The sequence below is a fragment of the Cryptomeria japonica genome, chromosome 2 (assembly GCF_030272615.1).
Source record: "Cryptomeria japonica chromosome 2, Sugi_1.0, whole genome shotgun sequence".
Taxonomy (NCBI): Eukaryota; Viridiplantae; Streptophyta; class Pinopsida; order Cupressales; family Cupressaceae; genus Cryptomeria; species Cryptomeria japonica.
Window position 1 is genome coordinate 426,414,019 of NC_081406.1, and position 24,965 is coordinate 426,438,983.

Below are 24,965 nucleotides of genomic sequence, written 5' to 3' on the forward strand. Positions count from 1 at the left end.
CAACTTTATCCAAAGAATGACATCATCTGACAACTAAGTAGAGAAGTTGAAAGAACGGGACATAATAATAGGGGAAAGAATAGGGAATGTAAACAATGGATCCATATCAGCAATGCTAAGTTAAGCATTAGTGATGTCCCAAATATTTTAGCTCCTCTTATAGGCTACAAGATTGTTAATGTTGTAGCTGACTTCAACATTCATATTATCTGCTCGGTAATGGAAAATTAATTGTCTTGACAATTTATCTAAAGGCAGAGATGGAGCCACAAAACCTTTATAAAATTATTTTTTCTTGTTTTATCAATTAATTTGACATAATTAGCTTTCCAATTCCACCTCACTGATATCAATTCAGCGAAATTTCTTCAACAAAAAAATGAAATCCCTCAATTCTAAAACTATTTTTCAAATATATATATATATATGCAACTCATGGATAGGCTTCAAGGCCTGGAATTCTTGTGCAACTGAACTAGACTCTTGCAGGAGTGAAGCAATGAATTGATCTTTTGTCATCAAACCATCTCTATCAGACCTTAGGTTCAATATTTTCCCATTTTCCAGAGAATACTGAATAGAATCAACCTATGGTACCAAATTGGCCTACTTACCTACCGATTCTGGGTGCAAAATGGTCTGGAATTGAAATCAAGCTAAAAATGCCTACAAATTCATTCCAGGTTTGTCTTTTCCAAGGCAAAATGATCCAACCAAAAACTTCTTGTACATGCGCAATTCTATCAGCTACATTCCTATGGAGTTCCATACCATGTTGTGGGGTCAACAAGGGTGACTTGCCACTTCGAGCGATGCTAACACTAGTTAAACCTACCACTACACACGAAAGAAGGGAATCACAACCTTTATGAGTTGATTAATGACCCGCTGCCCATCAAAAATAAAGAATCACAACACTTACCCATGCTGTCATACAGTTTACGTAGGTGTCACACCATGTTTAAAGTGGTTGTACAGTCATAGGAGGAGCAAAGAAGAGTTTTGACTGGAATACTGACTTTGATTGAAGCTATTTTTCTGTATGTAGCTTATAAGAATTTCATTCTGTAACAGCAATATTCAAAGTTATAAAATAAATAAAAAATTACATTTGGCAATAATTTAGTATGAATGAAGTTGTTATCAATATGTGAATTGGAAAGTGGATGTTATGATGATTATATGTAATATCTCTCAAAACAAGTTGAAACAAAACCCAAAGCAGCTGGAATGTTAAGAGTTTGACGAAATGTCTGTGCACTATACCATATGAAAATTGCAATATTTTGGTTTTAAAATTTTGGGCAGTATATTACAGTCATATTTATCTATACACTTCTCAATCAATTGGAAGGGAAACTATCTTCAGGACTTTATTAAATCTCAAGATCAAATTAAGATGTGTCGCACTGTAGCAGCTAATGCACCATTCACTTGCCAATGAAAACCTCCAGCCTGGCAGCACCTTGAACAAGCCATAAATCCAACCACCTTTTTCCCTCAATTTTAGACTCAAAAACCAACAACTTTCATACCACCCGTTAACATGTTGACAAACAAGCTCTTGGGATCTCTGATAAGAGAAAAAAAATAATTACTCTCCTTCAACCTGACTGCAGAAGTAACTTGAAACAAAAAGTAAATATTTGTTCACTGGCTCAGTAGTTCCACTTTCAATAGCACTAATTTTCTCAAAAAGAAATCAGTAATCTAATAGTTGTGTGGAAGCTCAGGCTTAATCTCGCATGTCTTTACTTTCTCATCCTGCACTGTTGTCATTGTGCCAAATTAAGTTTCCACCTAGCAGAACTATTGTCATAGCAGACATCCAACCTAATTAACTTTGACTAATCTTAATTTGGGATTCAATGTCAGAATATAATGTCATATCACTCCCACATCTCCCAGCTGAGAGTTAAAAAATAAATAAATAAATGTTTATTAAAACAGTATTTATATAATATTTTTAATAAAATAATAATAATTATAATAAGCTCTTTTGTAGCTGGCTGAATTTTGAAATTTTTGGGCTCCAATCTTTTTTTATGGTGAAGGCTGACTTGGCTTTGCAGGGAGGGAGGGAGAGATCAGGTATAAAATGTTGAGACATGGACCAGCTAGGAATCGAACCTAGGACCTTCCATACGCTGCTGAGTGCTCTACCACTGAGCTACTGGCCCCTCTTGGACCAATCCATCATCGGTCCAGGTGTGGCTTATTTCCAACACCAACACCCCCCCTTAAGCCACACCTCTCGTGTGCTTGGGGCTCCTAGCCTGGACCTGGCTCTGATACCATGTTGAGACATGGACCAGCTAGGAATCAAACCTAGGACCTTCCATACGCTGCTGGAGTGCTCTACCACTGAGCTACTGGCCCCTCTTGGACCAGTCCATCATCGGTCCAGGTGTGGCTTATTTCCAGCACCAACATAAAATAAAGTTTTTTGCCATTCAGAGGACATCGCTGGAAATTATTAAACTGATTTTGTACTTGAATCTTGAAGCCAAAAACCCAAAGAGAATGAAATCCCTTGGACGCAAATTGTAAAGGTCGGACAAAAACCCTATCCTCTATTAATTACCCTTTTTTGCTGAGTGTAGTAAGTTCAGTGAGTTATTCAGTCTGTTACAGGACAGAGTGGAGATTGAACAGTATTCTTTCTTTGCAGGGGATCATCATACTGTGATGCCATTTTGGGAGGGTAATCTAAATCAGATCTGGAAATTGAGAACTCTTCTGACAATCTGAGGGCAGTAGCAAATCTTCTACAAACATCACAGCAACTAGAGCACTTCCCAATTCCATGACCAGCCCCCTGGAGGAACTCGTCCAACAGTCCCAGATCTAGTATTTTCTTCACACCTGGGAGATACTGTTCAAGTGACTTGACCAAATGAAATATCCAACCCTGTTGTGGATATTTGACTTCTGATTTTTTTGTTTTCGTGGTGTTCTGATCTTCTTGTGATTTTTTGCAATTTTCTGACTTTTTGTTTTGATATATGAAAGCTGAAATATAAATACTTGGAAACAAATGCTATAAATTAAAATAACAATTCCAGACAATACAATAAACAATTTCTTCAATCCCTGAATTCCAGATTGCATTCAAATGATTTAACAAACATACTAAATCAGCTACAGGCAAGAATAATAATTCTGAAAATGCAGATCCAATGCACAAAACCCTACATCTCAACTCTGCCTGGCAACCAAACTCTAAACGTTTCATGGCAAGCCTGTAGAATTAAAGAACATTACAAGATCGGTCTGGCTGTAAACCCTTCACAAAGACCACGATCGGAAATTACAAGAATAATAACGACATCCATACTTTGCCTGTAAACCCTTGCAAATAACAGATAAATTGTCTTTTGAGTGGCTTCACAATCTTGCCTGGCAACCCTTTAAATAAATTCAATGAGCACTATAACCCTGCATATAATATATCAATCTTTGTCGCCCAGCTGTAGAAAGATGATAGAAACAATACCCAGAACCAAAAAGAACTTCCTCCAGAAGATATGAACCAAAGCTTGTAATTGAGAACTCAAATGCAACCTCTGAAATACTTCACCAAAATCCGCAATTAATGGCTCAATTGCAACCTCTGATTGAGGTTACCTGCAATGATGTCCTTGGGTGATCTTGCACACCTGTAGACACAAATCTATGAGAATTTTCGTTCTCAAAGATTCAAAGTTCTCCGGAAACCCTTGTTTCTCCTCAAGCTCCAAATTTGTGCATTCAAGAATAATGAAATAAGTAATAACAGCTCTCCAAAATAAACTTTTATATTCTCCTCAGAACCCACTCACAAATCATAAAGTTTAACTTTATTAAACTTATCCAAAGTAGGTGCCATTTTATTGACAATTTATGTGACTTTACAAAGTCACTTTATTATTATTTTATAAAGTAACTTTATAGTTTATTTTAAAAGTCAATTTATAAAAAAGTAACTTTAATTTATTTGAAAAAAACATTAAAGTTAACTTTATATTAACTTTAATATTTAAATATTTATTCATAATCATATCCTGGCCGCTAAAACTGACAACGGGTGTTACACTTGTGGCCCACTGGTGACGCCTAGAAATAGAGGTACCTCCTAAAAAATAGGATGTCACCTCTGAGCTCCTAAAACACCAAACAAAACCCCCTACAAGTTCCACCAGTCCCCGGATGGGTTCCCTATCCACTATATTAGTCTACGGGAACCACTGCTGATAGGCTAACCTTGCTAAAAACACTCACACTAACAAAGGCACAAAAATGGGGGCATTAATATCTAGTGTTTAATGCTTGGTGCAGGCCCATTGGAGACTAAAAAGGGGAGAGCCAAAGTAATTTCAACCGGATCCCTAGAAACAGCTCTGCCAAGATCAGATTAGACAGAGCTTTCATTTTCTGCCAAGTATCATATTTTTGCACTAGGCTGATCTTACATTGCCAACAAGGACTCCTAGTATAATCTGATCCACCTAAATGGAAATATATCAGTGAGTTGTAAGAATTAAACAATCCAAATATGAATCTTTACATGCAGCAATTATAAATTCTAATGTTTCCAGCAAGGCATTTTAATTTCTCTAATCTGTTCTGTGTTTGCAAATTGTTAATCCACTGAATTTTATTTGAGTACTGCTGTTATTACTTATTAATGATAGCCTAACAAATCTAGCAGTCCATAATTATTGAGACAGCCATCAAAACCATAGGTATTTGTATTGTTCATGCATTTTGGATCATCCAATAAACTGTACGTATATCACATATCAAATGACAAGTAGCATGTTTGCTGCTTCCATGTCCTCAATGAATGAAACCTAAATAGCTTAGAGATTCTTTAAGTGTTAGGTCTCGTGACTAGCTTTGTATATGTTTGTTCTTGATTCAAGAATTTCGATCAACAGTGGACCACTCTCTAAGATGTAGCATGCAAATTTCAAAACCTGACTTGCAGTTAGATACTTAATGCCTTCCAATTTCATTAAGAAATAAGGATTTTGAACACTAATGTATGTAAACCAATGGAACTTGTAAAACATAGCTTCCATTTTCCAAAATACCAAAAGCCAAATTACTTTTTTATGATTAGCCAAATGTTGTTTTTGAGAATACAAGAAATTTTAGGTATTCAACTCCTTTTTGTGACATTATTAACTGTTTAAGAACATTACAATACATTTAATTAAAGTTACATGTATGTCAGTGTTGGCAAATCCCAAACCCATAGTTTTCCTTACTTTCGTGACATATTTTGAGGTTCAAGATTTCAGACAGGTCATCTTGTGGCTACCAAAACCTCAAATCCAGATGTTTTGGACTAGGCCAATATTTCAGCTTATAATTGATTTGCTCTTTCTTATTTGATATATGGCAAGTCCTATTAGCTTTTCAAAAAATGTTTTAGATAAAAAACAGTACTTAAAAAAATTAAAAATCATTTGCACACCTTTTTGGTGACTTGTCAATCTAAATTTCCTAATCTCTATCTTCTCATGACACATATTATTCCTTACTTTCGTAACATAGTTTGAGGTTCAAGATTTCAGACAGGTCATCTTGTGACTGCCAAAACCTCAAACCCAAATGTTTTGGACTAGGCCAATTTTTCAGCTTATAATTTATTTGCCCTTTCTTATTTGAAATATGGCAACTCCTATTAGCTTTTCAAAAAATGTTTAAGAAAAAACACAGTACATGAAAAAAATTAAAATTGATTTGCATATCTTTTTGGTGACTTGTCAATCTACATTTCCTAATCTCTTTCTTCTCATGACACATACTATTGCTGTTGAGACTGAAGCACAGTTTGATGCTATACATTCTTCCATGGGTAAAAACAGAAAGTGCAGTTCAATTCTGAGCTGCTGAGACTTCTTGTCTGTCTATGAACAGAAATTCCCATTCAATAGCGAATCCTTTGTAATAATTCGCAATATAAGATTAAGATTTCCTAACACGGAAAATAAATAAAAGAGAAAAAATTCTTAAATTGTGGACAAAGAGCCTTTCAAATAGGATCTGATGACACAATGGCATGGTAAAGGCGTATATGTAGTCACTTTGTAACATGTAGACTAATCCTTGAGTGAACTGTGAATCAGATTGATTTGCCAAAGATAGAAACTGGTTGATTTTTGAAAGCTAAGATTTGTTAATCAGAAAATCACTCTTGATTATAATGTATGGTCTAATCAGATTCTAAAAACTAAAATGATCTAATTTGAAAAAATACTATTCAACTAGAGCATAAGAACATTTCACATAGCTTGTGAATTAAATTACGCACAGTTCTAACTTCATAAACATTGGCACCTAATGCTCTTTGTCATACAATACTTAAGTCTTCTTTTCATAACTGCATGCAATGAGGGTAACTTGCTAGTCAGCTTAAAAACTGTCATATTGTTATTTACTAAGTAAAAACCTTTCACCTAGATAAATATATCAGAATTAATTTTTATTTATAACAAAGAAACAACTCAGTAGCATACCGTAGTCACATCTTTGCTATAAAAAACTCCAAGGCTACACAGCTTCTGTACAACAGGTGTTATAACTTCCAGCAAAAGATTGCTTACATTCACAGATTCTTTACCCATGGCCACCTGATATTACAAAGGAACAGGTCATACAAGAAGTGCATGATAATAAATAAAAGAACTATATAATTATTTTATAATAGCATACTGTACCGTAATCAAATCAATGTTTTTGTTGTGAACGTACTTCCTTACATCAGGATCATTTTCATTGCGATACTCTAATGTTGAAATTTGAAGGTTATCAATAACCATCTGAATAGTTGCTTGCTTTGCTAAAGCATTAAAAGCCCAGGACAAAAGAAGCAAACAACTTTGTAAGTCACAGCTTTTACTTTTTCATTTCCTATCTTCCATAGTACTTTGACTACTCACTCTATATATCAGTTTATCCCACTCTTGGTATAAAAATCTGATCTATAGTAATCTCTGAAAAAAGTAAAACTTACATCCAGGGGTTGCTGTTAAAGCCAAGATACGGAGCTGCACAGGTACGGCCATTATCTGTGAACAAAAGTAAGGAAAAGTATAAGATCGGATTACCTTAATGAAGCAAAAGAACATCTCATAACCCAAACAAAAGAACCAAAGGATATAAAGTTTATTTAATGTAATAGTTTATCCAAAGGCAGGAATATGCATTCAACAAACACAGATAATCCTCTTAATTAAGAAATTATAAAACTTACTTCACGAACAACTACACAATAAGCATAATTTCCCATTGCACGATGAGCCTCATCAACTACAAAACAAACAAGTTCTTTCACCAAGCATGAACCTATAGACAAATCCAAAAAACAAAGTTATTGGTGACAAAAAGAGAACCCATTCTCCATTAATCCAAAGACTTGAGGTTTGATGTCTCAGCAACCAACTATTAATTGCAACTTCAATGACTTCCAGCTAGTGCCTTCAATAGTTGTTTAGATGTAAACCTCAATTCCTCTTTTCACTAAGGTTAAAGCTGTAAAGGGAAATGAGACCTAAAAGTTCTCAAACATCACAAGTTAATATGATAACAAAATGTAAGGACTTCATCTATTTCTCATCAGTCAATGCTATCCCTTGTTTCAGTGTAGATGCAATGAATACTGACCAGATTGAATATCTTTTTCAAGCACTTGAGGTGTTACAAAAAAAACCCTCTTGCTCTGCCAGAATCCCAATCGCTGTGCTGGATTCATCTGTCCCGTCATGTCAATAGTCCATTCCTATCAAATCCAAACAAAGATACCACAAGGTTCCCAAATGTTTAAACTTTATATTGAAAGTCACTAAATAAGTAAAGAAATACTTAATAGTAAGAAAGCATTCAAAATAGCTGCAAGAACTAATCATAAGAACCAGCACTGCAACAATTAACTTACTTGAGGAATGCCCACAATATTATGGCATGCTTCAATTTGTTGCAAGACAAGTGGTCGAGATGGAGCAGTAAAAACAATCTTCCCTGTGAACAATTCACTTTAATAAGTTTCCATTAATTAACAATAGCAATTATGATGTTTTGTTAAACTTTACAAAGAAATAATAAAGTACACAGATTTTGCAGACTACATCATCACGCTATTAAGTTTGATTAAAGGCAGTGGATTCTCAATGGTTATTTGGCATAGAAGATATCTATTGCAGCAGATGGTATGATTAAAAAACAGCATATATTTTTCGATTTCTTTTGTTTTAATGATATTCTTCACTACATTGGAGTACTTTCAAGCTTAAGTCATCACCACAATGATCAAATTTCATGAGTAGTCATTACTTTCATCAACTTTATAACATGTATGTTTTTTTTGGTAACGACAGGGGTATCCCCACAACCCAGCCCTGTGCCCAACCTGCCTTACCTTGGACTTACTTTATTGCCAAGTTGGGGTCGAGGAAGGGGCGAGCTGAGGCGAGACTAGTTCCCTGCGGGAAGGATCCACAGCCCGCAAGCAGTCCCCCCTCTTAAACCCGGGAGGGAGTCAAACCCGAGACCAATGGGGAGCAAACCCACAGCCCAAGCCAACTCACCTACCCGTGCGGGCTCAACTTTATAACATGTATGTTACTAATAATCACAAGACAAGATGTGAGCACTTCTATGCATTTAATAGGATGGTGGGGGGAATCGAGTATGGTGATTATAATCCATCACTTTGAGATTTCGACCCTATAGCATCTTTCTCAATTAGCAAAGCGTTTGGTGACTATATGATTTATAAGCATAACTTCTCTCACAATTATTATCAATGTGGGATTATCATAATTCAACATTTTGTTAACAAATGTGAGCTTCCAAACTGGAGTATTATTAATATATTTTATAATTTGTGGGATGTTTCACCACATTGTAATATTTTCATGCTCAATTCATCACTAATGGCTATTTTTGTCATGTCCCCATCCAGTTAGATAAATGATTATAGTAATTTAAATTAAAGATTTAAACCTATGTCAGTTTATGGTCTACAGAGTCAACCGATTCAAGGATTTCGATTATGATAGAAAAGCCAGTTTCATAAGTCATAAACCATAAATTTGAAATCACCAATCTTATACAAGTTTGTATTGAAGGTTGCGGGTAAGTAAAAAATCCATATGCTATAACAACGACTTCCTTAATGGTGTTGTCGTTAAGAATAAACAGGCGACTTCCTTAGGACAACAACTACAAAGTAAGATAGGTAATGATTAAGTCGGCAATGTAAAGATGTCTGAGCATGAATAACTAAGTTGGATTCTAAAGAATAATCCATTGGCAATACACAGCTATAATAAGGAATTTGTAGCGACTTGTGGAAGGAGAAGTGATTAGGTGAATCAAGGCAACGACTTCATTAGAAGACAAGGAAGCAGCGATTAATTGCTGACACAAATGATAAGTTTAACTAAGCATAATATTAATCAAGGGCAGCAATTTATAATCAGCAACTATCAAAGGTAGAGTTCGTTTAGAAGCAACAAGTTAATAAATGATTATTAAAAGCTAGTGCCTCATTAAGGAGAGAAGGCCAAGATCTTATTAAGCAATAATGAGACAAAGTGTGATGTTTCAAAAGCAGCGATTCATAATAAAAAAATAGCAAATTAAATAGAGGGGCATGAAAATTGGAAAAGATGACTCTTGGGAAGAGGTTCATACTCTTCTAGGAAGGTATAAGGTTTGGTGGGAGCACTATGAGACAGGGAGATTAGAACATACTATTTTTTTAGACATTTTATTTGGAAGTTTCAGAATGGGAATTGCTCTATATGAACAGAGTATTTTAAAAAAGGAGACAAGATATAAAACCATACATCAGAGAAGGTTCCGAAGAATAAGTTGTAGGGTTATAAGGAAACCTATCAGGCCTCTTACTTGAAGTAGAATTGCTGATTCTAGAATAAATTCATATTTCTGTCACCATAAAAACATTTGGAAGTAATAAATAGAGACGTATATATTCATTTGTATATTTCAATACAAATCTTTATGAATATCTGTTTCTTTACAGCATTAGATACTTAGTCATTAAGAAAATTGGCCAAAGTTCACATTGTTCCTAAAAGGGGACATTACGATTTTCTATTGGTCATTAATTGTGTGATGTTAATCTCATGCATGTTTATAAGAATAACAAGACAAGGGGCACACTTAGCGGACTCGCTAGCTGTTTGGGCCATCTAGGGCGGATTTGGCACATGATCTGCCATCTCCTCTTGCCAAATCCCTTGCACAGTCTACAATTGAACTCGCCCTTGGTATAGACACTTAGCAAACTTTCTTACCATTATGCATGTTTATCTGGAACATCTGGAACAAACCCTCGTCCGGAGATTACACCCTGCTTTTTACACTTGGATACACAATTTTTTTATTTCGAAGACGGGAACGTTGATGCCATGACCCGAGGAACCCAATCCTAGGTCTACTTTCAAAAAAGCAGAAAAAAGCAAAAAGCAAGCCAAAAAAGCAAAAAAAAACAGAATTCCACAAAAATAGGGAGGTGCTAGAATTGACCCTAAGCAATTGTGATCTTCGTCCTCTGGGTCTTCAAAGCACTTTGACGATGTCCAAACACTGATCTGAGCATGAATTCCCTATTTGGCTTGGATGATTTCTCAAAAATTCCAACTCTAAACTCTCGAAAATAGAGACTTATGAAATTTGCAGAGCTAAGACAAAACCCTAAAAAGCAAACTACTAGGGGTACCCATTTGCAATGGGGCGATGTGTGAAATAGGTCACAATAGAATGTTATTTCATGCATAACTAAAAGAGGTCTATTTATTTACAAAACCAACATTGTCTTGCAAGCAAACTGTTTGACGAAATTATTTCAAGAAGAATGCAAAAGAAATTCAATGGCAAAAAGGGGTAGGGCATTACATGTTGTGCTCCATGAAGGTCTGTGTGGTTTTGAAGGTCTTCATCTGGGCTTGGTGGCGGGTAATTCGCCCCTCTACCCCACCCTGTATTGTGACAAGAAACACGCTAGGGGTGGTACCCCTAGACCCCATGAGGAGCATTGCCCTCGACCCCATTAGGGACACTACCCCCACTGGGTGTGCTACCCCTCAACCCCATTGGGGTGCTATGTGATGTCCCCATCTTATTCTTAATCTAACTTTAATAAGTATATGTTCAGGGGTGGCAGTCCTGAATCTCTAACTAGTATTAGTTTACAAATAAAGATTACAAACCATCAAGTTTATAAATAAAATGGTTTCCTTATCATTATCTTCCTTATCCATTGGAACAAAATAAAGGGGCAAGAAGAATCTTAGTAGTGATTACCTCCAAAACGAAAACCTTCACTGATGGTTCACTATTTACCTGCAATATTAGTTAGCATCATATTATAAACAATAAAGACTTGCAAGCATCCTCGAAATAAGCAATTGATCTTCCATCAAAAGAGGAAATGTACGTTCTCTATAGTTGCCATGCAAGATGACCACAACCATCTGCACACCTGTTCACAATCATACCATTCCATACATAAATTCAAAAAGAACAATGCATAAGATCATAGGGTCATGAGAAGATCATCCACGGAGGAAGCGCATCATCATAATGACAATCATATGGCCACCCACTCCATCAAGTTCCAACTATACCTGGTGAAGTCAATGACCATACGTACAAGAAGCAGTGAATTACTTATTACAAATCAGACTGAAGGCATTCCAACTGTATGATCAAGGAATCCGATGAAATAAGATAGACCATAATGTGGATTAAGTATGTATCTTTGCCAGCTATCAGACAAGGACGATCGGATGACCTTAAAACCATCAAACCATTGATCGCTTTACAATATCAAAGATATCGAGCATGATTAAGTAGATAAGCTGATTCCTTAGGAATCAGCTTAATTAACAAAATCAATTAATAACCTGAAGTGGTGCGATTATGACTTGATAAAAGAACTTGTCTCTATCCACCAAAAGACACAACCTATCTGCCCTTGGGCCTAGGGCAGAGGTTCTCTAGGGCACCCTATCTAGTTCCCTTTTTCTATGTTCTCTATGACTGAATTCTCAACATTATATGGTGCTGTAACCAAATGTATATCTTTGCTATCTCAATATTATATAGTACTGTAATTAGATGAATATCTTACACTTGCATGAATGATATCTTATGCACATATGAATGATGTTTTCAAATTAAGGAAATATGGTTATTATTTGTCTCCTAACTTACTTGCAGGGGGTTCAGTCAAGGTAAGAGGTATCTCTAAGCCTTATCCTTTTTTGGTTAAGGCAGAAATAGTGCATCTTTAATTTGGGGACATTACAAGTGGTATCAGAGCATGTTCCTGCCAACCTGAGGGAAATAGTTGATGCAACTAAGTCAACCTGAGGGAAGTATATTTGTTGCATATCAACAGCAAGTCAGCATTAAAGTGGATCGGTTATGCTCCATGTATTCATCAATTGAAACAAAGAGATTTTTGGTAATCCTTGTTTTATCTCCAATCAAAAAAATTGGCAATATAATTCTTTATTTTATCCTAGAACCTAAACCATCATGTTATGCACATAAAGTGTTAGCACCTAAGCATTTGAATAAACAATAACAGCATATTCATTAAGATCATAAAGATTCACAATCTATGATATTTTAAGAAAAACTATTAATATTCAATTTTCAACTGTTGATATATTTGTCTAGTGAACCCCAACTATTGGATATAGTCTAGTGAACCCCAACTATTGGATATATTCATTCCCAATGCATTTCATTGGCTAGATCTAACATTAAGTGTTTCTTCTCATAACTACCTATCACAAAAAACATCAAAATTCGCTACAAACCAACAAATACATTCTTTTCCCAGAAGAAACTATACCAAAACACCCTTCTCTTGGTTGAAATGCTGTGCTTAGACCTCTAAGAACTTCCCGATACATTTTGCTCAACAGTGAAACCCATTCCCATTTCTTCATGAGACTATACTAGTCTGTAGAGATTTCCCAGTTTTTTCCTTTTTCTAATTTGAACAACAATCTTTTTGGGATCCTTGGCAATTAAATGCATTCAAAAGTTTGATAGCATTGATAATTTGATACAGTGAAAGTCTATTTTTGTTGAATTCTTGAAAACTTTCATATCCTCAAATAACATTAAGAGTACAGAGGTTCACATTTTATCTGCAAATTCCATACAAATACAGAATATGCATTGCACAAAAGCAAAATTAATTATACTTCTACAAATCATTTATAGTGGCAGCCTAGTATAAATCATACCAGCAGGGAACCATCGGAAATAATTGTACATCACAACCGCAGCAATCAGTGTCTTTCCAAGACCAGTCGGCAAAGACACTAGGGTGTTTGAGAACAACGCTGTCTTGACAATTAAAAATTGGTAGTCACGAAGAGGAACATTTCCTGCCAATAAAATATTCAAAATAAAACTATTAGATCCATATGTTGTCAAGTGCCCACAAAAAAATGTATGAAAGAGCATAAAATAATCCATTTGCTTAAAAAACAAGACCAATAGTCAAAGTCAAACTATAGTTTACATGATGCATAGGCAAGACATAATCATTACTGACCTTGCATGCATTTTCCAAAGCAAAATGCAAACCGGATCACTAATAAAAAGCACAATGGTAGAAAGAAATGAACTGCAACAGAAACTTTTGCCACTGAAACTTTTGATGCAATATTCAAGCCTACCAACCATTTACTAGTAACGAATGAATCTCAAAAGATGTATATCTAATTTTTAAAGTTCGCCTGATTAACAGAATCTACTACCTGGATAAGTCCATGTCTGGGCCGCAATAGGATCAATATTAGTTTTACTGCCACCCATGCTATATAAAACATTGTCATCACCACAGGTAGTCGTAATATTTGCATGATGAGTCTGATGGCCTTCTGAGTGTTTTTCACTCACTTCCACAAATTTATCAAGAGTGGATTGCCGGACAGCCTTATCTAGCTTCTTTCCCACCTTATTCTTGTTTAGTTCTAATGTTTTGTAAATGGGATTCTTAACACCATTATCGTCATCATTATTCAAAAAGCTAGGGGATGCATCCTCGTGTAATGTTGTATGCAACACTGCTTTGTTGCAGGCATCATCAATCTCTGCAACAGCTGCTTCCCAATCGAATTCCTGAATATGGTAAACAAAAGTTAAAGGTAAATTATGCAAAATTAAATGAAGTTAAAGCTCTGAGCAAAAAGATTAATTGTAATTGCTGCAATGCTTACCCTGCTTGGACAAAGTGAAAAGAATCCTAACAAATCAGCCCAAGCTATGTAAAATCAGATGAAGTAAAACTACTGAGTAAAAAATGTACATGCAACTGCTTTTGTGTTTATCCTACTTGGGCAAAGTGAAAAACACAAAATCCTGACAAATCACCCCAAACTATGTGAAATCAGATGTAGTTAAAACAAAGGATAAAAAATGAACATGTAATTGCTTAACTGTCTTGGACAAAGACAAACAAGAACTTAAAACACAAAATATTGACAAACCTCCCCAAATGAGGATGTAATGTCCCATTTTTGACAATTTCCTTTTATGAGACAATTATGACAATTTGCTATTATGAGACAAATACTTCAAATCCTTTTACTTACTATAGATTATAATATCAGATTGAGATTATGAATTATATCATCAATAGCACAAATACAATTATATAGATATACTGACTCTTTCAATATCACTTGCTCTTCCTAATTGATGCAAAATGCAAATGCTAAGTGAATGAGATGCCTATAAACTTTCCGTTTCACCAATATTGATGAGGGATGTTGATTGGATAGGGTGCTGTTTCTGATCTGACTTTATCAAATGTGCTGCTTATGATTTTCCAATCTGCAACTAGATTTGATTGCTCCTTCCAATATGGCAATAGGATTGTGCAATGATCTTTGATACCTCTGCTGCTATGTCTGATATAATCAATAATATATGCAGATGTTGATATTGATATCACTCTGTGGTGATACATTGCTGTTCCTGATATTTACTTATGCACTTGCAACAATAGATGATAATGCTGTTTCAGATATGACTATGAATTCACACAAAACTGGTGCCTTCTCTAATGGGCAATTTGTTCCTCATGCAACCGATATTGTGCCTTCGGCAATTGCTCTAAAAGAGCGATCCAATCTGGACTGAATAAGAAATACAAAACTCCATGATGATGTTTGAATGATGGAGAATGCCTTCTTATATCTTGTTGTTGGGCTGATAAGCCACATTACCAAAGGATGTGTCTTAAAATGTGTCTTACTAATCGCACCACTTCATTACCATTTGATTATTGATTAGACATAATCACTCTTTTGTACTTCTTCATGAAATATCAATTATTATATGATTAACATTTTGTGTTTGCGTTGGTTTAGGGATCGATCATTGAGATGCTGACATCTATTGCTATGTATCTGTGCCTTAGCCCATTGTCCATATGATCAATATTCGATCTTTAGATTATTATTTATCATCGATGACCAATATTAGCCACTGCCCCTTGATTCATAATGATCTACATCATTAATGGATATCGTCATCGATTATGTAACATTATATTTTTCCCATCAATGCTTGGTGATTATATTTATCCCTAATCTTCATTGATCTCCATGCAATGTATAGGCTTTGAGCCGATATCTCGCCGGAATGTGATGACCTATATCTTAAGAGAATCTTCCCCATAGTCGATCTATACTTATATTCTTTCATCATAACCCTCTCATAAATCCTATCAATGATTTATATTGTTATTGATCACTGATCTTATATCTGATATCTTAGATTATTAGTCTTCAATTTGGGATTTGATCATTTTATTCAGTGATAGTCTGTTAATATGTTGACGCCATGTTTTTCTTAATCGATATCTACCCCTTCTATTAGAAACTCAGGGGTGTGAAGCGCTGATACTCATTGATTGCTGAGAATGGCATTTACTGATTTTTGACAGTGATATGGACTGCGTTGATTGGCATTCATTGGATCCACGGTTATTGACAATTCATCTGCTCTTACCATACTAATGAAGAACCAATCTCCTTATGTGATCTTATTTCATCCATGCATGTTATCTTCATGATGATATTGAGCCATCTTATGAACATCTGATTATGACCTTATTATTGCGTATGTTGATCTTAGTGGATCTATATGCGTAATGGTAGGATTGTGAGCATGTGTGTAAGATGGTTTGAGGTTATTATGCTTGACATCTTGTAGCATGGTATGTTGCATATACTTGAAGTCCTCTTTTGATGGAAGTTCAACTTTGTATACTTATAAGATGGCGATATAAGTCTTTATGCCTCGGTGATTTATTCTCTTTCTTGTCTTTTACAATAGATACTATCTACATTTTATACATCCTACTATTGATACTATGTACATTTCATTACTTTCTACTCCTAATTATTCAAAATTTTGTTATCAAGGATGCCACCCTTGATCACACAACTGTACATTTCTTGTTACTGTCTAGGTTAAAGATGGGGACATTACAGATGATCAGAATTAGTACAGGTAATTCAACCTCAAATTCACAGATTGGACTAAAATATAAAACAAGCATAATAATGGATAGTAGAAGCAACCTTTTAAAAATAAATACATTCCATCAGAATGCATCCCCTAGCCTTGTACTCCCATCCTTGTACCAAAAACATTTCATCAACTGGGGGATGACCAGAAAACGTCGCCTCCTCATCCCCTTTTCTCGCAGCGAACAAGAAACATTTCTGCTATGCTCCAGAAACAAGCAGGGGACATAGAGGATGGAGTCGTCCCCTACAACCCAAGCATAATTTGGGCACCACTTTAAAAAAACACATTTTTAATTAAAAAAGGGATGGGCAGGCCCACAAGGATGCCCTCCCCACCTCCCCATCCCACCACACCTTCTAAACAAAACCTAAACCTAACCCATAATTCAAAACAACCAAAAAAAAAACTCATCCATTTTAACATTTGCAAACAAAGAAAAGTGTTGAGACATGGACCAGCTAGGACTTGAACCTAGGACCTTCCATATGCTGCTGGAGTGCTCTACCACTGAGCTACTGGCCCCTCTTGGACCAGTCCATCATCGGTCCGGGTGTGGCTTATTTCCAACACTAACACCCCCCTTAAGCCACACCTCTCATGTGGTTGGGGCTCCTAGCCTGGACCTAGCTCTGATACCATGTTGAGACATAGCTCTGATACCATGTTGAGACATGGACCAGCTAGGACTCTAACCTAGCACCTTCCATACGCTGCTGGAGTGCTCTACCACTGAGCTACTGGCCCCTCTTAGACCAGTCCATCATCGGTATTTCCAGTGTTCCACGGGGACGCGTCCCCCCCCTTTTTGGGCGCGTCCCCCCGTTAGGGACATCTCGAGGACAGGGGGGTGGGGACGCGACGTCCCCCGCCGTCCCACCACCGCCACCCAATCGCCGCCAGGACATGGAGACATGGAGATGTCTCCTCGGAGACGTCTGGGCGTCTCCTTGAGAGACGCCTGGGCGTCTCCCGCGTTCCCACGCCTAAACGAACTGAAAAATGCCATATTTTAAAAAACAAGTGCCTTTTGGGGGGATTAAGGGGTAACCCTAATTGGACGTGGGCCCACCCAACCCCCCAAAACAACACAAAAGCATGTTTCTTTTAGATTTAACTCTCATTTTGGTAAACTGATTTTTTTTCCAGCAAGCTAAAGAGGAGGAAAAACTTGAAGAAGACTGATTGAAGGGGTGAGAAAAGCTGATTGCAAGCGTAATAGGAGCTAGAAGAAGCAAGAAGAAGAGGAAGAAGAAGATTCTTCTACATTTTGGAGAGATTTTTCAAGCACAAGGTAGGGTTTTTCAACTTTTTCTTGTTTTTTTTTTTGTTTTATTTTCTGATTTTCATTGTTCTATGTCATTTTTGGATTTTTGTTCCCTATTCATCTCAAGACTCAAAATGAGATTTGATGTTGAATCTTGAGGGCAAAATCATCATTTTGCCCTCAAGATTCAACATCAAATCTCATTTTGAGATTAATAGGAAAAAAATTTAAAAATATATTGTTAAACTAGGCTGATTTTATTTTTATTTTATTTTGTGAAATGCAGTGTCAATTTCACAATGAGCTCCCAAGGCATGAGTGAAGATGACATGGAAATCCATTCTCATAGTGAGAATGATTCAGAATATGAACCTAAAAATGAGGGGGGTTACCATGGGGCTGATCCTGGAGCCCAATCTAGTTCTATGGCAAGTGCACCAGCTAGTACAGGTTGCCCTTCAGAGTTGTTGGCACCATATGCTAGGGGTCATTTTGATCCTAAGTCTCCTCTAAAACAGTTTGCTTCACGAATATCAGTACAAGGCACTGCATCACATTCAAGTGGGGGAACAAGGAAGTGGAAGTGCAATATTTGTGACACAGAATGGTTCGGTAACATTAGTAGGGTGAATGCACACTTTCTGTTTTGGAGAGGAAAAGGCGTGAAACATTGTAAGTTTTTGGAGGAAGCCAAAAATATACAGTACAGAATTGAGTTTAACAGGCTTTGGGGGGTTCCAGATGACACAAATATTTCAATGCCTACTACTTTGTCTACTAGGGCAGCACTTCAGGGCAACCAGAATGTGCCACATACTTCTCATGCTTCGCAGACGGGAGGAATGATGTTTGGATCTCCATCCACTTCCACTTCTGCCGCCAGGGCTGGGAAACGTAAGTTGCAGACACCACAAAGCAACCCCATTGCTGATATGTTTAATGTGCAGCTGAGAGATGAGATAGATGAATCCATTGGCAAGTTCTTCTTTGCCAATGGCATTCCATTTCATGTTACACGGTCTCCTTATTATAGGGAGATGATGGCTATGGTGGCCAAGGGAGGACCATCTTATGTGCCACCAGGGGAGACGAAAATGAGGACCTCGATCTTGGATAAAAGCTATTCCAAGATCAATATTTTGATGGAGAAGATGAAGGCATGTTGGGTGGCATCGGGGTGCAGCATAGTTATGGACGAGTGGACGGACATTAGCCATCGTCCACTCATCAACGTCATGGTCACATGTGCAGAGGGCCCATACTTCCTTAGAGCAGTTGATTGTATAGGGCATCGTAAAGATGCTGATTTCCAGTTTCAGGTCCTCAGGGAGGCTATTGAGGAGGTTGGGCCACAAAATGTGGTCCAAGTAGTGACAGATGCAGCCCATGTGTGTAGAGCAGCAGGGAGACTCATTGAGGCAGCCTATAGACACATTTGGTGGACCCCATGTTGTGTGCATGCCATGAACAATGCACTCAAGGACATGGGGAAGATAGACTGGATTAGAGGAGTGGTCACCGATGTGAGAGATGTGCAGATGTTTATCTGCAACCACCACACTTCACATGCACTCTTCAGGACCTTCGCGAAGAAGGAGTTTTTGAAACTAGTTGAGACTAGATATGCATCCTATTTCATTCTCTTGGAGAGAATGATTGAGTTGCAAGAGGCATTGCAACTCATGGTTATGACTAATGAGTGGAATAGGTGGGCTGAGGCCAAGACAGAGCAGGGGAGAAGGGTGAAGGAGATAGTGAAGAGTGATGTGTTTTGGACTGATGCGAAATACATTGTCTCTATCATTTCTCTAGTATTCCAGGTGATCAGATATGGGGATGGGCATGCACCTAACCTTGGAGAGGTGTATGAGTGCATTGACTCTATGCTTGACCAGATGAGGGCTGCTGTGCGAGTGAAGGACCCCTCTTTAGCATTCTACAATGAGAAAATCCAGCCTATCATTCAGCGTAGATGGGACAAGTTGAACACTCCTTTGCATATGGCTGCCTTTGCCTTGAATCCTAAGTGGTACAAGGCTAGACCGGGTAGACTGACACCGATTCAGGATGATGAGGTGAAGGCGGGTTTCTTTAGGTGCATAAAGAAGATGTTTGATTCAAAAGATGCCGGCACAATGCACACTGAGTGGGGAAGATTTGCCACTCTTAGAGGTTATTCAGATGCGGCAAAGATGGATATAGACAGCATGGCACGGGAGGACCCACTTTTATGGTGGAATTGTCATGGCCCGAAATCTTTGACCACCACTCTAGCCATCCGTCTGCTATCCCAGGTTTCCAGTTCTTCAGCTGCTGAGAGGAACTGGTCTACATATAGCTTCATCCACTCTCTTAAGAGGAACAGACTTACCTCTAAGAGAGCAGAGAAGCTTGTAGCTGTACACAGTGCTTTGCGTCTCATGGACCGCAAGACACTTGTGTACAAGGAGAGTCCAGCGGCACGATGGGATGTAGAGCCAAAGGAGCCTTCACAGATTGATGAGGATGATCCTACCACTTCAGATGCAGGGCTAGCTGGTGTGAGCTTGAGGGACCTTGATCCTCAGGAGTCCAGCAATTCCAGTGAGGAGGAGTTCGCAGATGATTAGAGGCCTCCATTAGCTACATTTTGAGTTTTCAGTTTTGTCATTTTGTATTTGACTCTAGTCTCTTTTGTAATGCTATTGCTACACGTATTTGTATTTGGCTACTCATTGTAATGATGAATCATGTAATCATCTTTATTATTATAGACTTTGCAATGGCATCAGATATTCGTATTTTACTATTTTCGTTTTCCTTTTTCGATATTCATATGATAGAAATGAGAAATCTCCAATTTGACAATTTCATTTGTCAAATTTTATTTACTTTTAGCAATTAGTTACGTATTACTAATCTAAGTAATCTTGGTATTTCCTATAGTTTCATTTGAAATCTAATTCTTATACTGTTATACTGTTATACTGTTATACATCTTTTCAAAACTAGTTTTTCAAGTACTATATGTATATGTATAAGTATATGAGCACCACCACCCCGCCACCCCCTCGCCGCCGTCCCCAAATTTAGACCCTTGGTCCCCCCGTCCCGGAGACGCGTCCCCGCGTCCCCCCGTCCCCAACGCCCGTGGAACACTGCTTATTTCCAACACCAACAAAAAGTGCAGCAAGAGAGGAGCAGCAGGTGATGAAGTAGAGAACAGCAGTTGAAAAGGGATTCTAGGGAATCAAATCTTCTACACTAGAGGTAAGTCATTCATTTTTCATTTGTTTTTGGCATTTGCTTTACATTTTTTCAATTTTTCCAACATAAAGGGAGGGCATTGTGAGTTTGTTTTTTATTTGAACTTGCGGCTCTCTTTGAAAGTCTCATCAAAAAAAAGAATGAGCAGCAATGGGAGTAGTGATAGTGAGGATGTTGAAGTCCAAATGCAAGAAAGAAGTAGACCTAGAAGTATGGCAGCCATTGGGGGATCTTTGAGTACAAACCCAGCAAGTTCAAACCCATTTGATTGTCCTTCCCAACTCCTCAAAACCTATGCAAAAGGCCCATTTAACCCCAAAAAACATCTATTACAATTTGCATCAAGAGTTGATAAAGCTATTAAAAAAAAAAATTCGGGGGGCAGTAGAGTATGGGAGTGCCATTTGTGCCACAAACAATATAGGGGTAGCTATACTAGAGTTTATTGCCATCTTTTATGGATAGGTGCTCAAGGGGTGAAAGGTTGCAAACAAATAACTCAAACTGAGAAAACTGAGGCAACTAGACTGCATATGGAGGGGGAGGCATTAGGTAAAGGGATTCCATTGGAGAGATTGCAGCCTACTTTGTCAATGCCTACAAGATCCGTAAATGTTGCTTCTCATGGGGGAGAGAGTTCTACTACATCTACTAGGGGAAAGAAGAAAAGTGCTAATGTTGCATATCCATTTAAAATACAAACAAAAGATGGGGCTGAAACCCCTATTGCTAAGTTTTTAATGCTCATACCATACCCTTTCATGTCTGACATTCACCATATTTTAAATAAATATTCAAAGATAATCAAGTTGTTGGTCCCTCATCTGTTCCAAGAGAAACTAAGCTATGCACCACCCTTCTTGATAGAGTACTAGAAGGTGAGTGTTTTGATGGAAGATATGAGACAAACATGGATAAGGACGGATGCTCCATAATCATGGATGGGTGGACCGATAGCAAACATCGGCCACTCATCAATCTTATTGTCACTAGTTCAATAGGCTCTCATTTTCTTAGAGCTATAGATTGTTCGGTGAAAAGGAAGGATGCAGCCTTCAAATTTCAGATTTTGAGAGATGCCATAGAGGAGATTGGAGCCTCTAATGTTAAGTAGGTAGTGACCTATTCAGCCCATGTGTGTAAGTTAGCTCAGTTAAAGGTGGAAGGTGCTTACAAGCACATTTTTTGGACCCCATGTTGTGTGCATGCATTGAACAATAACTTGAGGGACATTGGGAAGATAGATTGGGTGAAGTCAATGGTGTCAAAAGCTAGAGATGTGCAAATGTTCATTTGCAACCATCGTACTTCATTGCTTTGTTCAAAACATTTTCAAGGAAGGAATTCCTCGAGCCAATGGAGACTACATATGCCAGCTACATCATTTTATTGGAGAGGATGCTTGAGGTCCAAGAGGCTCTACAATCAATAGTGGTCAATGCAAAGTGGGGCAAATGGCATGAGGCAAGCACATCGGAGGGAAGAAGTGTGAAACAAAAAATCCTCGATGATAACCGATGGTCCACAATATTTAATATTTGGAAAGTTAATTTAATAATTTCATATAAGTTTCTAACTTGTATAACATGTTCATTCTTTCTTATGATTTTAATTTTTGTAACTTGTTTGCACTTGCAGATATGTTTGCTCCTTCATTTAGCCTATTGTGCGAGTGATTAGATATTTTGATACTAACTCTCCTAATCTTGGAGAGATTTATGAGACCTTTAATAGCATGCTTGGACAAATCAAGCAAGCAATTCATTGCAAGGAACCTAATTTGGGATTTTATGAGGAGCATCTTAGGCCCATTGTGACAAAGCAGTGGAACATTATGAACACCCCACTTCATATGGCAACCTATGCTCTCAATCCCAAATGGTATGCACCGCGACCTAGGAAAGTGCCTCCATCTAGTGATGAAGAGGTGAAAGAAGGCTTCATGAGGGTCCTTGCAAAAATGTATACTGAAGAGGAATATACTATATTTCACACACAGTGGCTTGCATTTACCAATCTTCGTAGTCCAACCTTTAGCAAAGCAGAGGCAATGTCAGATAGAGCTACATTAGCTTAAGTCGACCCTATTGGATGGTAAGTGTCGCATGGCAGGGATGCAGCAAAGTTGAGAGTACTTGCAATTTGTCTTCTTTCATAGGTTGCCGATTCATTTGCTGCAAAGAGGAATTGGTCTACATGTAGCTTCATTCAATCAGTCGAGAGGAACAACCTTATCTCTAGACAATCAAAGAAGTCAGTGACTATTCACAGTGCTTTGCAGCTGCAAGATCACCAAACTCAAGTATTGTTAGACTCTGTAATATCCCTTGCTTATTATGTATGGTAGAAATGATGATTTTGATTCAAGGAATATTGTCAAACAAGTTACATACAATCTGAAACTTAGCACTTTACTGATTGCAAAGCATATAGGAAACATATAACAACCTAACTATCAAGGAAACAACTCAAATTTCATCAATACTAGAGTTGACATTATGTCAAATAGATGTGATACATGCTTCAGAAATATGGAAGTCTGACATATGTTACTGCTGCAATTAATTTCTGATTACTATTTCAAACCATCTAAGATATACAATGACATTCATTGATACATGACCAAATGTAACTGATCACTAATGGCTGCCCCCTAATTTCTGAACACCAGTAGCTCAGAAAAAATAATTTTAATAACAAATAATGCTCAGAACTTGATTTGGATGATGCCGAATGGAAGAGGAAGTCACCCTAATGAAGCCTGATTTTTATCTGATTTTTCTGAGCCTTCTAGATGCCAAATCTACCCCTTGCTAGAGGCTGCCTCCTGCCCTTGGTTTGCAGATGCAATATAAAATAATAACAGCAGTCCTCTGCCCCAAATGTGTGATGAAAATAATTGACTCGGTACTACGAAATGAATGAACAGATACCCATAAAAATCTGACCTTCCAGTTATGAGCATTGAACAAAAATATAGGAATCAATAGGTCCGATCAACCTCCATGGCAGACCTGGTATGAATCTCAGAAACACCTTCAATCCTCTTAGAATCACCTCCAAATGCCTCTAAATAAATCGCTTATCTCCTTCTCAAAGTGCAGATACAAAAGAGCATGAAAAGACCATAAAGCTGAAGTATGTCTCCTTATTATTCTCCAGGAATATCGCTGCAAAAACTCAATAAGCTCCAATGTGAAGGACTGAAATATCCCTCACTCTCAATTGCAACCCTTCGGAGGATCTTTCACCACCTCAGTTATGCCAATCAAAGAGAGTTATCGTTCTCTAAGACTGAAAATGAAATGCAAAAACCCTTGGCTCCACAAGCTATCAAGCAAAGAAGATGTCAAAACATTTGATGCCCCAAAAATGAGCCTACCCCCTCTATTTATTCTTTTTCTCCAAGAGGTCGGCCACCTTCTAGAAGATTCCCTTTTAATAAAATAATATTTAATTGCACTTTTAACTAATATTAAAATATCCTTATAATATAAAATGCAAATAACATCATACATGTAAGTACATTATTTCACCCAAAATCAAATGTGAAGCCGCGAGTACTGCCCAAGTAACCCTCTCATCAACTCCTTGGCCTACGAGGGTCAAGTAATAGGCCAAACTCCATCAATGTCTGAGAACTAGTGAGAAGGGGACATTACCGACTCCAACCCTATGTTGAAATGTCAATCTTGAAGACGATATGCATATTGATGAGGAAGAGACACCTAAGGGATTGGTTGGAGTTCCATTGGTTGAGGCAGCCCCTTGTACGGGTAGCGATTTAGATTTGAGCTTTGATCATGATTTAGACTCTTGGACGTACCAGATGTTGATTAAAGACAGCCATATATTTTCTTAGTTCTATGTT

At 37.4% G+C, this 24,965-nt stretch overlaps 1 protein-coding gene across 1 annotated transcript in view; it reads right to left on the reverse strand.

Annotated features, from left to right (window-relative positions):
- LOC131061966 (DEAD-box ATP-dependent RNA helicase FANCM) overlaps positions 1-24,965 on the reverse strand; it is a 116,530-nt gene that overhangs the window by 86,321 nt on the left and 5,244 nt on the right. The window contains exons 4-11 of the mRNA XM_057995800.2: positions 13,800-14,163; positions 13,281-13,424; positions 7,925-8,007; positions 7,654-7,768; positions 7,244-7,335; positions 7,004-7,058; positions 6,708-6,829; positions 6,507-6,620 (exon numbers count right to left, since the gene is read on the reverse strand). Of these exons, the coding sequence (XP_057851783.1) occupies positions 6,507-6,620; positions 6,708-6,829; positions 7,004-7,058; positions 7,244-7,335; positions 7,654-7,768; positions 7,925-8,007; positions 13,281-13,424; positions 13,800-14,163 (1,089 nt within the window). The remainder of the gene's footprint in view (positions 1-6,506; positions 6,621-6,707; positions 6,830-7,003; positions 7,059-7,243; positions 7,336-7,653; positions 7,769-7,924; positions 8,008-13,280; positions 13,425-13,799; positions 14,164-24,965) is intronic.